Below are 13,707 nucleotides of genomic sequence, written 5' to 3'. Positions count from 1 at the left end.
GCTACACGTTTTTTAATTTCTAAAACTAATTTAGGAATTGCGCATTAATTATTAAATATTATTTAATAATTATTCAAAGCCCTTTAAAACTTTAATCAATGCATTCCTCTACTTAATTCTTTTTTTTATGTGTAGTAAGAAAAATAGTATATTAAATAAAAGAATATTATATATATATATATATATATATATATATATATATATATATATATATATATATATATATATATATATATATATATATATATATATATATATATATGCTCCTGAAGTAAAACTTCATCAAACAATTGAGAAACGTACGTAACTTACATCGCCTTGTAGCTGGCAAACATAAATGCCACCATTAGACTGAAGATTTTTCTGCCTATAAAATAAAATCTCCGAAGATTCCCACATTGAATAGGAAGAACCGATTTCATTGCTTCATGAAATCTCAAAAGACTTTTCATTCTGCTTTTGCATCTCTAATTGTGGGGCACTAATCTTTAATTCTTGTTTGCAGCCTTTTGGTTCTCCATGACTCCATCTCCATGATTGTCCAAGCAGCCAATCATTCTTCTGGCCAGTGCTTGCTAATCCAAGATGAGTGCTCACTTTTGAAAAGGTAATTAAACTTTTATTTTATTTTACTACTGAATTATTTATTATTATTAATATTATTCTGAAGATGCAAACGAAAGTCTGGGACAGGGGAGAAAAGTTGTAGCGCTCAGTGTGGTGGGAAGAAAGTGAGTTTTGTAGAGTGATGCTTTGGACAGGTAACCAAGAAAAGAAATCGAGGATGGGTTTTCCCATTTCTTTTTTTCAAGAAAGAAATAAAAAGTGAGAAAGAAAGTGCCTCGTCTTCTAAATTTATGGCAAATCAATGCCTTGAAGGGTTGGTTGGTTACACGTACTGACCACACTTGACACTGATATCTCTAATGGAACACGGCTTCCAAACCACTCATGTAAGACAACATGCTTTGAAACAAGTGGTTTGGTACTATGATAGAATTCCCCAACCTTTTATTTATCATCAATGAAAATATTTCTTTAGCTGCAATAGTCAAATGTCACACATTAGGTTAACATAATGAGAAATATCAATCAATGACCTAGAGTTGAATATTTGATTTTATTTGAGGATAGGAATCCAGACATTGTTGATAATTTTCCTTTAATTTTAACTATTCTTTTATCCTTAAATTACAGAATAATTTTGATTTTTGTCTTTATATCAAATTTTAATTTTAATGTATTCTCATTTTTAATAATATGAATGCAATTTAATTGTTTTTTGATATAGTTAAAAAGAATTGTATAAACCTCACTACTGCTGCTGCTGCAACATGTTAAATTTGTAAGGAGCCATGAAGTCAATGCTGTTGTTTCTCATTCTATCTCGCAAGGTACCATTTGCTTGTGGACCACACTAGCCGTTTGCTTGGGTAAGAGAAGGTCAATTATTTTATATACTTTTATTTTTTGTATTTTATACATACCAATTTATTTTTCAAAGAATGGCCCATATTTAGTTTCAGATCTTATAATGCGAGTCTCATGTGCGAGGAATCTGAAATTAAATTAAATTGAATTTTTGTTTAAACTTTCTTTTCAATGATACACATCAAATAATGTGTGAGTTTTTTAAGGGTTCTTCTGCCTTATCGTTGACGTGTTTCTTGCTTATTATTTAACACACATGGGAGAAATAATTTGAATACGTTAAGGATCTGTTTGGTTGCCGACACTGGCATGTGCTGGATGTGTGTATACACAAATACCTGGTTTTCTTTGCCTTGGTTTATGAAATTAGGGTTTTTTATTAAATCATATTTTAATTTATTAGCATATTGTCTCTTAAATAGATATGAAGAGGGTTTAACAGTTGTGGGGACCAAGGCTCTTTGCATTTACAACTCATTTTTCTGAGTAAACTTTCTTCATCATGCCCTTACAGCAGAAAGGTGCTACATTTATGTCTTGGTGGGTTGTTGCTTATCAAAGACAGCACAGAAGCACATGGACGCTGCTCTCCACTTTCACTTACCCTTTGGAAAAATTAGATTTCTTGGTAAATTTGGTCAAATGAAATGTCATTCTCATGCTCTCATTATTCCCATTTAAATGTTGGATTGGAACAATTACAATCCAGCTGCTGATTTCAACCTCTTTTCCTAACTCTATTTCTCATATTATTTTTTTCTTTTAATTTAAGTGTAAGTTCTCTCAAACCCCATTTCACCATAAATGTGAGTTTGACAAGAAGTAAATGTAGTTATTATCTTGGAATTTTAATCTGAGCCAAACATCAATTGAAAAAAGAAAACAGTTTACCGTGATTAACACTCATGTGTTTGGTCAATGTTGTCATTTCAATTTTCCCCACTCTTTTGTCCTTGCAATAAAGCAAAAAGTAGACCATAATGGGATTCAGCTGTGTTCTTTTTACATTATCTTTGGTGCATGAAGACATGCTGAGAAGCTTCTAATATCAATTTTATTTCCTCCATCACTTTTTTTGTTAGTTTTCTACTAGTGCAAGTTCAGTATCTCAGGAAATCAGGAGGTACTTCACAACTCACAAGATTCTTGGCTTTCTGAACATCCTGACACTTCATTCTGGTCATTAACTGCGTTTGTCACACATAATAAATACCACAGTTTCAAATCCAACACATAGCATTTCCTCACCAATGAGGTGCCGCTTATAAGAGGCTTCTTCTGCGTCTACAACCTTGCAACGGCCGTTTTTATCACCCTGAAAACATGTTCAAGTCATGGAGCAAGAAGCACAAGATCAAAGCTGTGTTCAAATTGGAATTTCAGGCAACTCAGGTCAGTGAGACAAACATAAAACCAAATCCTTATTGTCTGTCACAACTAAATCTAGAAATAGGGTCTGACTTAGCTGTTATAATCGTAACATGTTTCGCAAGAAATTTGAAATTTAAACAGTGTGGTTTATTTGTTTTATTTACAAGAGTTTGACAGTTTGTGCAGTGATGGGATTATTATATACACAAACCGATTTCCAGATTCTGCAAACAGTGTTTTTGACCTTGTTCCATGTCTCCTTTTTATCAGGTGCCAAAGATGAAAAAGAATGCTATAATGGTATCTTTGGTGCCAGATGATGTTGGTAAGACAACAGTGAAACTAGAGAAAACTGCTGCGCAAGATGGGACCTGCTCGTGGGAGAATCCAATTTTTGAATCCGTTAAACTTGTTACGGATGCAAAATCAGGCAAAATTCATGAGAAAATCTACCATTTCATTGTTTCGACCGTAAGAAGTAGTTGTAGTTTCACACTCACCGTCCTTTACTCAAGTAGGGTGTTGGTTGGAAAGTCTAATCTTCGTGTGGGCTCTTGCAGGGATCTTCAAAATCTGGCTTTCTTGGAGAGGCCTCGATTGATTTTGCTGATTTTGTTGCAGAAATTGAGCCAATCACAATTTCTCTACCCCTAAAGTTTGCCAATTCAGGCATAGTTTTACACGTTAGTGCTCCTTATCTTCCTATTGCCTTGCTTCGGGTCTTAATAAGCAATTCCACAACATTCATCTCTTATTCTTTAGCACCCTTTAAGAATTTGAGATTTTTTATAAAATTATAATTCTTCAACGTAATCAGATTACAAACACCATTCAGTTCTTAATTTCTCACTTAAGAATTGTTGAGACAGGTGACTATTCAGAACGTGGAAGGATATGCTGCTGAAAGGTGAAAATGAACCGTAGAACCCCCTTTATTTAAACCATACAACGTTCCTATTTTTCTTTTTAATTCAATTGTTTCCAATATTCTCTGAACCTTTATACCTTGATTCCAGAAATGGGGAAGATAATGGGGCTGAGGAACTTGGCAGTGATAGAAGCTTGAAACACCAGCTGAGCTATGGCAGTACAGACCACGAAAGTTATAATGTTGATGAAGTAAGGTCTTATAAGATACCTTTATATGGTTAACTATTCTATTGAACAAAGTTGAAACTTTCCTAAACAGAAACTTCTGAAGGGGACAAGTTATGCTAACCTTCCAACAAATAATTCATTTACAGACATTACAGTTACATTACTTTTTATTATTATCTTATAGAACGAACACATGGCGAGGACCAGATCTGAGTATTCTGAACAAGATGCATCTAATGGCATTAGTCCTGTGTTAGCTTCATGGGAGGATCCTCATAGCTTCAGACAAAATTCAATTCCATCAAAAGGAACTGTTAAAGCCATTGCAACAGAAGCCCAGGTGCATAAGAGGTCAAACACGAACTGGTCAATGGGTTCGGCATCAGATGGAAGTTTAGGTGACTGGACTAACAGCCTGGAAGACAATCCTCCAAGAGAAAGATTACAAGAGCCTTCAAATAATTCCAATGAAAGCCTCAAGAATGAAATTACTTCTTTGAAAAGGCAAGCAGAAGTGTCAGAAATAGAGTTACAATCACTTCGAAAGCAGATAGAAAAAGAAAGCAGTAGGGGACAGAATTTGTCAAGACAAATAATCAGCCTCAGAGAGGAGAGAGATTTGCTCAAAACCAAATACGAGCAACTCAAGTCCCAGCAGAACTTCAGTAATGAGTCCAAAACCTCCAAAACCTCCAAAACCTTGAAGTCTGAGATTGAAGATACTAGGCTTCAGTTAGAGGCAATGAAGGAAGAGCTTGTTTATGAAAAGGAATTGAGTGCCAATCTTCAATTGCAACTGCGGAAGACACAAAACTCAAACTCTGAATTACTTTTGGCTGTGACAGACCTTGAAGCAATGCTGGAACAAAAGGATAAGGAAATATTGGATCTATCTACGAATATAAAATCCCAGAAGACTACTAAAGAGCGTGAAGAGGGCATAGAATTTGACCTCTTGCGGCTAAAAATTGCAGACCAGGATGAAGAAATAGACAATTACTGTAAACAACGCGACGAGCTCAGTGAGCAAATTAAAGAACTTACTTTGGAGTATGATCTACTTAAGAAGGAAAATGTGGACATATCTTTGAGATTAAAGCAAGATGAAGCACACCACATCAAGTTACAAAATGAACATTCATCTTCTTTAGTTACAATACAACAACTTGAATCCCATGTAGAGAGATTAGAAGAGAAGCTAAAGGTGCAGGAAGATGAATTTTCAGCATCTCTGGTCTACATAAAGGAACTTGAAGATGAAGTTAAGTCGTTGGAGAAAGAACTGAAAACACAGGCAGAGAAATTTGAAGAAGATCTCCATGTCATGCAATGTGCAAAAACTGAGCAGGAAGAAAGGGCCCTGCAAGCAGAAGAAGCCTTGAGAAAGACAAGACACAACAATGCTGTAGCATCCGAGCGTTTTCAGGAGGAATATAGACTGCTTTCTGTTGAAATGGCACAAAAAGTTGAGGAGAATGAAAATATGACTTTGAAAGCAGTTGCAGAGGCTGATGAGTTGCGGCACCAGAACAAACTTATAGAAGAAATGCTCCATAAATGCAATCAAGAGCTCAGGCTTATCACAGATCAGAATGAAGTGAAAATGAAAGAGCTCTTGGACCAAAGAGACTCAAAAGCAAAAATAATAGAACAGATGTCACAAGAACTAGAAGTTAAGTCTAAACAACTTGAGAATGTGCAAAGGCACTATGATGAAAAGGATGCTTTGTTTTCCAAGCAAATTCAAATGCTCAGATCTCAAATTAGAATGTTGATGGAAGATGGTGTATTGTCTGAAAAAGTAAGGGAGGATGCAAAAATAGCTCAGAAAGGACAACCATTTATGATCTCAAATGACGGGGAGATGATACTTGGCACTCTATTGTCAGAAGTAGAAACCTTTAAGAACCAGCATATTGAAATAAAACACGGTTTGCATAAAGAACAAATGGAGAAAGAAAGTATGAAGAAACAAATATCTCAATTAGAAGGAGAGCTGAAGAAGAAGGAAGCAGATTTAAGTACTATGGAAAAGAAGCTCAAGAATAACAAAGGACGAGCTGCAGTTACACATATGAATTTGACATCAAGAGACAATGAAAGTGTGGTGCCTCCAGCTAAAACACATGCCAAGAAGTCAAAATCCGAAATGCATAAGGTAATTGTTCTTCTGCCAAATTTAAAATCAGAGATGAAGAACATAAAGTTTATTGTTTCATATTAGGACTAGATACATAGTAACATCACTCCCTTAAGGTTTATGCACTCTACAGAATAAGGAGACATAAGTAGTAGCATTAAAATCCAGAGATCAGTACAAAGTTGGGTAAATGATATAATATGTAAGAGTTTTCTCCAGCAGTATTAACTTTTACGGTGGTGACGGTGGTTTTATAACATATACCAAACATCTCAACTAGTCATCCTTGTAGAACCCCTCTCGATGTGATTATATTATTTGCTTTTAATCCAGCTTTTTAAGGTGTTTGGAATATTTCTCATGCCCAATATAAACGTATGTCAAACTTTACAGTAATATGAAAAATTACAAATGATTAAAAAGGTATCTATACAACACAAATTGACGTTTTAGTCTTCCCTTGGTGTCTACAAATAAATTTCAAAAGCCATTTTAAAAAATTATTACAAAAGGTAACCTCCTTTTTATCTAAAAGAAATAATAAAACCCCGCATTCTATCATTCAAACCGAGTGAGGATGGTGATGAAGCGTGGATAAATATTCTTTGTGTGCATTCCAGATAATCTATAATTTCTTTTTGTCACCTGTGAAACTAAAAAACAGTTAACAAATATTCAAATAACATACGCTTGAAACCCAGTTCTTATGGAACTTGACACGGAAAGACTAATGTGTGCATGAAAGCAAACACAATTTAAAACTTTTGTGGTTCTTTGGTAGTGAAACTGAAATTTTTCTGGTCTATGAAGCTCAACACACTTACATGACAAGACAAATTAAGCAGAAAATCTCAAACTTAAAATGGTGCTAAAGGCAAATGCCTGATCAAGGTTTTAATTCTTTGGTATTTCCTTTCATACACTAGTCCCCGGTTCTCTATAATAACTCAGGCTGTTATCTTTGTAACAGGGAAAGGATGCTTCAAGCAAGTCCGAAGGAGGAACAGTAAACAAGTCAGATGAGAGCAAAGTTTGTCAAGCTTCTGGAAGGTATAATCAAATTCTTTTCTCTTGAACATAATCATGAACATTACTATCATTCTTTGTCTTTGTTATATGAAATTGCGGCCACCAATGTCAATTTTTTCATGTTGCCTGTCTCATTCAAGAACTAACTTCTATTATTTTGTCTCCTCTGACAGCGAGGGTGAGTGCCTTACAAATGAATTGTTGAATGAAGTTTCGCTACTAAAGGAAAAGAACAAGATCATGGAGAATGAGCTGAAAGACATGGAGGAAAGATATTCAGAGATTAGTCTGAAATTTGCAGAGGTAGAGGGAGAAAGACAACAGCTTGTTATGGCTGTACGCAATCTCAAGAATGGGAAGAAGAACTAGAACTCTTTGCAGGTGTGGTGTCTCGTTGAAATCATGCATGAGTGGTGAAGGAGGCATGCTATCATCGTCATCAGAATGTAGGAACCAAATTTAACCAGTACATTGCAGTTTGCACAAGTTGTGACCTATATGACATCTACTAACAACTTTACTCATCCAAATTTTTTTGGGCACTCAGTCCATCCAATATTCATGTCGTATGATATACATTGGCAAATGAGCCAGGGGCATGATGCTGTGGCCTCATATAGTCCCTTGTAGCAGCCAATGATTTATCATTAGTTTGAAATTTTTGGCATCCAATGTAACATATACATAACATCTATGATGCTCAGGTTTTGATTGAGTGTTGGTCGAATAAAGAAAATCTGGCTAATGGGTAAGCATCTGTATGGTTACCTTGATTGGTGGTTTTCAGAAGCAATAACTTGAAGCTAAGTTTAGGAGTTCCTATTATAATGTTTCTGTTGCTGCAAAACTAGTGTTAGATGTCACATACAGAAAGCCAGTGACTTTACAATTGTTGTAAAAGAAAATTCCCATGTGTAGTACTTATTTTTTCAGTACCATTTTTTACAATACCAAAAACGTCGGTAATGAATAGTTTTGACAAAAAATTAAAGGTAGAAAGAACTGTTTAAAGCATGTTGGAGAAAACCAGCTGGTGGGGACAAGGAATTTTTCCAACTTTGTTGTTATCTGTTTATTCGTTTCTTGCTCATTATTTCAATATGAAGTTCCATAAAACAACCGTAGACGAATTTAGAGAGAACTGATCCTGAAGATTCACACCATGGATTGTAGCGTCATTTCTAACACATCCTCAATGTTTTGTAGCCTCCAATAATGGAAAAAGAGAACCACAATTCAGACAAGCTTCCAATTGCTATATATGAGGCGATCACGAGTTTAGATTGTGGAGTGTGTGAACATAGAAGTCTCGTGATAGACTTGTGCTGTTACCAACAATTGATGCCAGAATAAAGAAAGAATAGCAGGAGTAACAGGGATTTTTTTAACCATGTGCTCCTTCCTTTTAAATTTTGGCGTTGGCACATATGGTACTTTTTTTTCTCTTTTTCATTTTTTTTAGAAAAAAATAACCGGTAGAAAACTGTATAATTTAGGATGATAACAACTGACAACTACAACAAAGGGGTAAATATACTATACGAATACGAAAATTTCACTTAAAGCTTACATGAGTTTTTTTATTAATATATGAAAATGGTATTTTTGTTAACGAACTGTTTTTATAAGAGGCTTGAAGATAGCTTATAAATGAAATTTGATCATGCTATCTGAAGACCCCAATTCACTTTTCGTTTTTTTCCTGTAATTTTTGTACATTCTGAGCATACCCATTTTCTAACTTCAAAACTGTTAGAAAGTGACACAAAATAATTGTCATATTCTCCTATTAATTATTGAATACAACTTTGTTCACCCAGTCTCGTATTTGGCATAAACAACAACACTTCTGCTGTTGACATTTATTTCCACCTATTCCCAATTAAGCATAGAAACCTTGATTTAAGTGTCCACACCTTATTCAATAAACAATAGAAAAAGAACCAACTAGACACTTGTATTTACTTTTTCTTAGGTGTGTCAAGTATTTACGTAACATATCCAAAGTTGACGAATTTCACAATTATTTGTGTGTATCAGTTGTCAAGAAATAGCAAGGAAAAAAAATTACTTGTATCGAGCTTTTCTTTCTTTCCAAAGAGCCAGGGACACTTGTATAGTGGCATCAGTGAAAAGGACAGTTTACGTGTGTAGATAATGAACCATTGTCGTTATTCGGAGGGGACCAAAATGCCCTTATCTAAAACATCATAATCACCATGTTCAAGACGACAACAATTTTCATTCTGAGTCCAGGTACGCAAAAAACTACTCAACACGTGTCATATGACAGAGACATGTCGGTTATGCCACACGTGTCTCTGTTTATGAGATGCCATGTGTGCCATATAATGTCATTTCCTTCCCTATATAACAAATATGCCTTTGTGATAATTGTCATTAACGATCAAACAGTTACTTTTCTTCTGTCTACAATCATGGATTCAAGAGTAGTTCGAAGTGAAGTGCAGGAGAATGATGAACGCTACCCCCTCATTGTTCCCTTAGAGAAAGGTATGAGTCACATTTGGAAATAAGTTGTATTATGTTTGAAGGCATATCTTCATATGGTGTTTTTTCTTTTCTTTGAATGAACAATTTTTTTGATGTAGTAACACATGGTGAAGAAGATCAACACTTTGATCATGAGAAGAAGTCTGTTCTGAATAAAGTCAAGGTAAAGGCTAAGAAAATCAAGGACACGATTAAGAAACATGGCCATCAAGTCCTTGATCGTGGCCGTGAGTATAACAATGAAGATCAGCACAACCTTGATGACGATGACTTAGATGAGGATGAAGACACGGACAAGGACACACAAGTTCATGAAACACCAAGTATGTTCTTTTCCAAGTCATCTGCATAAAGTGAAACTGAATCTGTGCTTAAATATATTTTAGGACAGTAAATATGTTTAGTCTTTTTAATTTCATTGTTGATTTAATCTTTATGAATTTTATTTGTTTTTGAAAATATTGTCCTACTTATTAATGATGATATATCTTATCAGATCATTAGTGACTATTCTTCTGATAAAAGAAGGTTATTCTATATCTATACCTGAAGTGATAATTTACATACATACATGTTACACAATAAAAGAAACTGGTTTCAAAACTTTTAAAGTTTATAAGAAGATAAAAATGTTGGAGCAATAAAATCAAACCGAGTAAATAGTTTATGCAGGATGCATAAGAATTTTACAGTTATCTTTCAAAAATCATCACCTAAGTTAAAACTGTTATTATTTTACAGTAACATCCTTCAAACTTAAAAGTCATATCACTGTAATTTTTAATTAGTTGGAGGGTATACAGTTTTTACACAACATTATACAGAGATTGAACTCAATCAGATTTCAACATGTTTACGAAGATTGAAAACCGCTTTGACCTTAAAAATTGATCTTTTATAGATACTCACTTCTCTAATTTTTTTTGTCTTCTTAAAATAGCAGGAATCATTAACCCTTTTTAAGGATTGCAAATTTAAAAATAAATACAAATCTGATTGAAGTTGAGTTGGACTATATGCTTTTGATTGTTCTGCAGTTCATGAAAGTGAAGATGTTAAAATTGTTACACCCACAAGTGAGCAACTCGAAAATTTAGGGAAGTCAGGAATTGATATTGGAGATACAACAGTCATGGCAGATGAATCTCATCACGATTCACTACCATTTTCAACTACTGAAACTGATCATAAGATAGCCTCTGATCCAGCCAAAGCATTTCGGATGGAAGAGAAAGCAGGGCTTCCTAAGGACAATTTGGAGAGATCAACAGGATTGGAGGAAGAACAATACTCTCCCGGAAGTAGGCCTGATGCATATATTCCTCCCAGTCATCAAACCAAAGTCACTTATCCAACTGAAGAAGGTAAGTAAGATGATTGAACAAAGTTGTACAACTCAATTTTTTGCTAATTGCATTAATATCAGTGTAACTGTTTGCAAGATTTGATGGTTAAATTAATAAAAATGGATTTGACTCCTCTTGATGATATTTATATACCGTGGTCTGGATTAAGATTTTCATGTGTGATGGCTACAGCAGTAAAAGAAGAAATGGAAATCACACCGGTTGAGGAATCTTTTGCAAGAATGAATGTGCAGGAGGAGCCAAAATCTATTTCAGAACTAAACCTGCAGCCTGCTATTGTTGATTCTGAATCCCCTCGTGTTGAAAACCATGATCAGTCCGTGCCACACCTTTCTGCTGCGATTCAAACTCAGAGTCCTTCTTCTGAATGCCATGAGCAAACGATATCCCCCAATGTCAACAAAAACCTGGAAAATGTCACAGACAGTGGACAAACTTTAAGCACCATCACAACCGCAGTTGATGAACACTCTTGTTATAAAGTTTTCTCTCCTAAAGATGTCACAGCTTCTGAGGAAGGTTCAGTAGAGAAAGACGAAAGAAAGGACAACGTGGTAATAAATGAAGAGCAACCAAAAAGTAGGGATGCTTCTAACATGTCTGGCTCGACTGCACAGTATGGGAAGGACATTGCTGACTCTCTGACACAGAAATTAGGTCCAGTTTATGACAAGGTTGCAGGTGTAGGAAATGCAGTGAAGTCCAAAGTGTATGGAACTGAGACAACAAATGAGGTCAAAGAACAAGACAAAGGGGTTTCTGTGAAGGAGTATTTGGCTGAGAAGCTAAGGCCTGGTGAAGAGGACAAGGCACTTTCTGAGGTAATTTCTGAAACTTTAAGTAAGAGGAAGGAAGAGACAGTGAAAAATGAGCATCACTTGGATGGTGGGGATGAGAAAATGCTTGAAGAGAGCTGTGTGCATGATCCAGGAAAAGGTGTGGTTGACAAGCTTAAGGGTGTTGTTGGCTCATGGTTTGGCAAATTTGAGGGAAAAGGTGAATGAGGTTTCTTTTGCTAAATAGATTTTGCAAAATTGTGTGTGTATTTTTCTGATTTTGTGTTTGCGGTTGTTATGGTTGCAGGAGGTGAACATTTATCCAAGAATACAAATTCTGGTGCAGAAGTGGAACAGGTTAGCCCAGTTGTTGGTGAAAGCAACAGTAGTCGAATTGAAGAAACAGAGACTCGCTAAATATCTTGGTGGATGTTGGATTAATACATATGCTTAGTTCTCTCCTTGTATTAGGTTTTGTCTATGGGGTTCATGTGAAAGTATTATATGTTTGTGTAGATGTCGAATTTACAGTGTGATATCTTTGTGCTGGAACAAAGAATAAGACTTGTTATTATAAGGTTAAATGTAAAAAAAAGGTGACAATATATCTGTATTCTGTTCTGGTATTGTGTAATTTTCAATATGCTAATATTTTTGTGTTTCCATATTTGTTGTGTTTATAATTTATTCTCGTAGCATTACCATTTCTTTGAACTAAACAATGAAAAATATAAGGGAAAAAAAAATATTAAACAAAGTTCACCTAAAAATGGTTGATCTGGAGACCATACTTCAAATAAAAGAGGTAAAAGAGTTTAGTTAGTCATTTCTTAAAAAGAAATAGTCTTATCTTATTTTTAAGGGTACAAAATAATGCAAAGGGTATCATTTTTTTATTTATAAAAAACTAGTTTTAAACTCATGGTTGTACACCATACACCATGCATGTTACCATGGTTTATGTGATTGTTAAAGAAAAAAAAATAGAAAAAATAATAATAAATATTTTTGAGTTTATAACTAAGTTTTGAGTAAAATAATCTTAAAAATAATTTACAGAAAGTCAATATATTTTTAAAAGTAATTTATAGATTTAGAAAATTAATAAATTTATAAAAATATAAATAATAGACTTGGTAAATATATAAAGGATAAAATATCTATAAAAATAGAGTAACAATTTTTCTAAAAGTATAACAAATATATATAAATATGTAGAATTGACTCGTTAAAAGTACAAATTAAGGTATGAATAAACTTATGTAATGTAAATGGTTAAACTGGTTTAATCAATATATTGACAAACTTATTCAATATATGTTATTATTTATCTAATTAGTATAGAAACATATTCATCTAATTATATTTATCTAATTAATATATAGACAAACCTATATAATGAATATTGCAAGACTCGTCTAATCATAAAATGATTAGAGTTGTTTAATGTATATTATCTAATATATATATATATATATATATATATATATATATATATATATATATATATATATATATATATATATATATATATATATATATATATATATATATAAATGAACTTGTTTAATGTATATCGTTAGACTTGTATACTCAATGTATGGATAAATTCGTTTAATTTGTATTATAAAATTCGTCTTATCAGTGTATAAACATACTCGTGTAACATGTATGAACAAACTCGTCTAATATATATCGCAAAATTAATCTAAACAATAAAGGAAAATATTTGTCTAATAATAGTTCGTATAATTTGTGTGAAAATATTATTTAATATATATTGTTAAAATTGCTTCATAAATATATAAATGACTGTTTAACGTGTATTATTAGACTCGTTTAATAATACTTCCACAATCTTATCTAATATTTTTTACTAATCAATGTATTTCCAAGTTTAATGAAAAAAATACTAAACAAAAGTCACCTAGAAATTGTTGATCTCAATACTATACTTAAAACAAAAGAGGTAAAAAGTGTT

At 33.6% G+C, this 13,707-nt stretch overlaps 2 protein-coding genes across 5 annotated transcripts; both read left to right on the top strand.

The window, feature by feature from the left end:
• The first annotated feature begins 376 nt into the window (after window positions 1-376).
• On the top strand, window positions 377-7,836 carry LOC124841820 (Myosin heavy chain-related protein). 3 transcript variants are annotated; one of them, XM_088096819.1, is made up of 11 exons: window positions 377-607; window positions 1,351-1,433; window positions 2,514-2,554; window positions 2,650-2,823; window positions 3,073-3,273; window positions 3,363-3,485; window positions 3,672-3,709; window positions 3,819-3,921; window positions 4,085-6,058; window positions 7,011-7,090; window positions 7,243-7,836. In XM_088096819.1, exons 4-11 carry the CDS (start codon window positions 2,755-2,757, stop codon window positions 7,436-7,438), a joined length of 2,784 nt encoding a protein of 927 aa, XP_087952945.1. In that variant the 5' UTR covers window positions 377-607; window positions 1,351-1,433; window positions 2,514-2,554; window positions 2,650-2,754; the 3' UTR covers window positions 7,439-7,836. The 3 variants fall into 3 exon arrangements, with proteins under 3 accessions (XP_087952945.1, XP_087952944.1, XP_087952943.1); XM_088096818.1 differs by having other exon boundaries at window positions 1,292-1,433; XM_088096817.1 differs by having other exon boundaries at window positions 1,292-1,433; window positions 2,514-2,823.
• A 1,641-nt stretch (window positions 7,837-9,477) lies between these two features.
• Window positions 9,478-12,393, top strand: LOC124841822 (uncharacterized). Of its 2 annotated transcripts, none has more exons than XM_088096092.1 (5): window positions 9,478-9,583; window positions 9,682-9,906; window positions 10,621-10,947; window positions 11,125-11,946; window positions 12,034-12,393. In XM_088096092.1, exons 1-5 carry the CDS (start codon window positions 9,508-9,510, stop codon window positions 12,141-12,143), a joined length of 1,560 nt encoding a protein of 519 aa, XP_087952218.1. In that variant the 5' UTR covers window positions 9,478-9,507; the 3' UTR covers window positions 12,144-12,393. The 2 variants fall into 2 exon arrangements, with proteins under 2 accessions (XP_087952218.1, XP_087952217.1); XM_088096091.1 differs by having other exon boundaries at window positions 11,122-11,946.
• The last annotated feature ends 1,314 nt before the right edge of the window (window positions 12,394-13,707 follow it).

The sequence above is a fragment of the Vigna umbellata genome, chromosome 8 (genome assembly GCF_029865625.1).
Source record: "Vigna umbellata cultivar VRB3 chromosome 8, Vumbellata_1.0, whole genome shotgun sequence".
Taxonomy (NCBI): domain Eukaryota; kingdom Viridiplantae; phylum Streptophyta; class Magnoliopsida; order Fabales; family Fabaceae; genus Vigna; species Vigna umbellata.
Note: the sequence above shows the minus strand (reverse complement) of the source record. Positions and strands in the feature narration are given on the sequence as shown.

What these genes read in the sequence shown, in the direction of transcription:
- LOC124841820 (XM_088096819.1), top strand. Translation starts at nt 2,755, where the DNA reads ATGTTCAAGTCATGGAGCAAGAAGCACAAGATCAAAGCTGTGTTCAAA. An exon ending in ATTCAGGCATAGTTTTACAC is followed by an intron (nt 3,486 to 3,671) that starts GTTAGTGCTCCT and finishes TTGTTGAGACAG; the next exon opens with GTGACTATTCAGAACGTGGA. An exon ending in GAAGGATATGCTGCTGAAAG is followed by an intron (nt 3,710 to 3,818) that starts GTGAAAATGAAC and finishes CCTTGATTCCAG; the next exon opens with AAATGGGGAAGATAATGGGG.
- LOC124841822 (XM_088096091.1), top strand. Translation starts at nt 9,508, where the DNA reads ATGGATTCAAGAGTAGTTCGAAGTGAAGTGCAGGAGAATGATGAACGC. An exon ending in CATTGTTCCCTTAGAGAAAG is followed by an intron (nt 9,584 to 9,681) that starts GTATGAGTCACA and finishes TTTTTGATGTAG; the next exon opens with TAACACATGGTGAAGAAGAT. An exon ending in ACAAGTTCATGAAACACCAA is followed by an intron (nt 9,907 to 10,620) that starts GTATGTTCTTTT and finishes ATTGTTCTGCAG; the next exon opens with TTCATGAAAGTGAAGATGTT.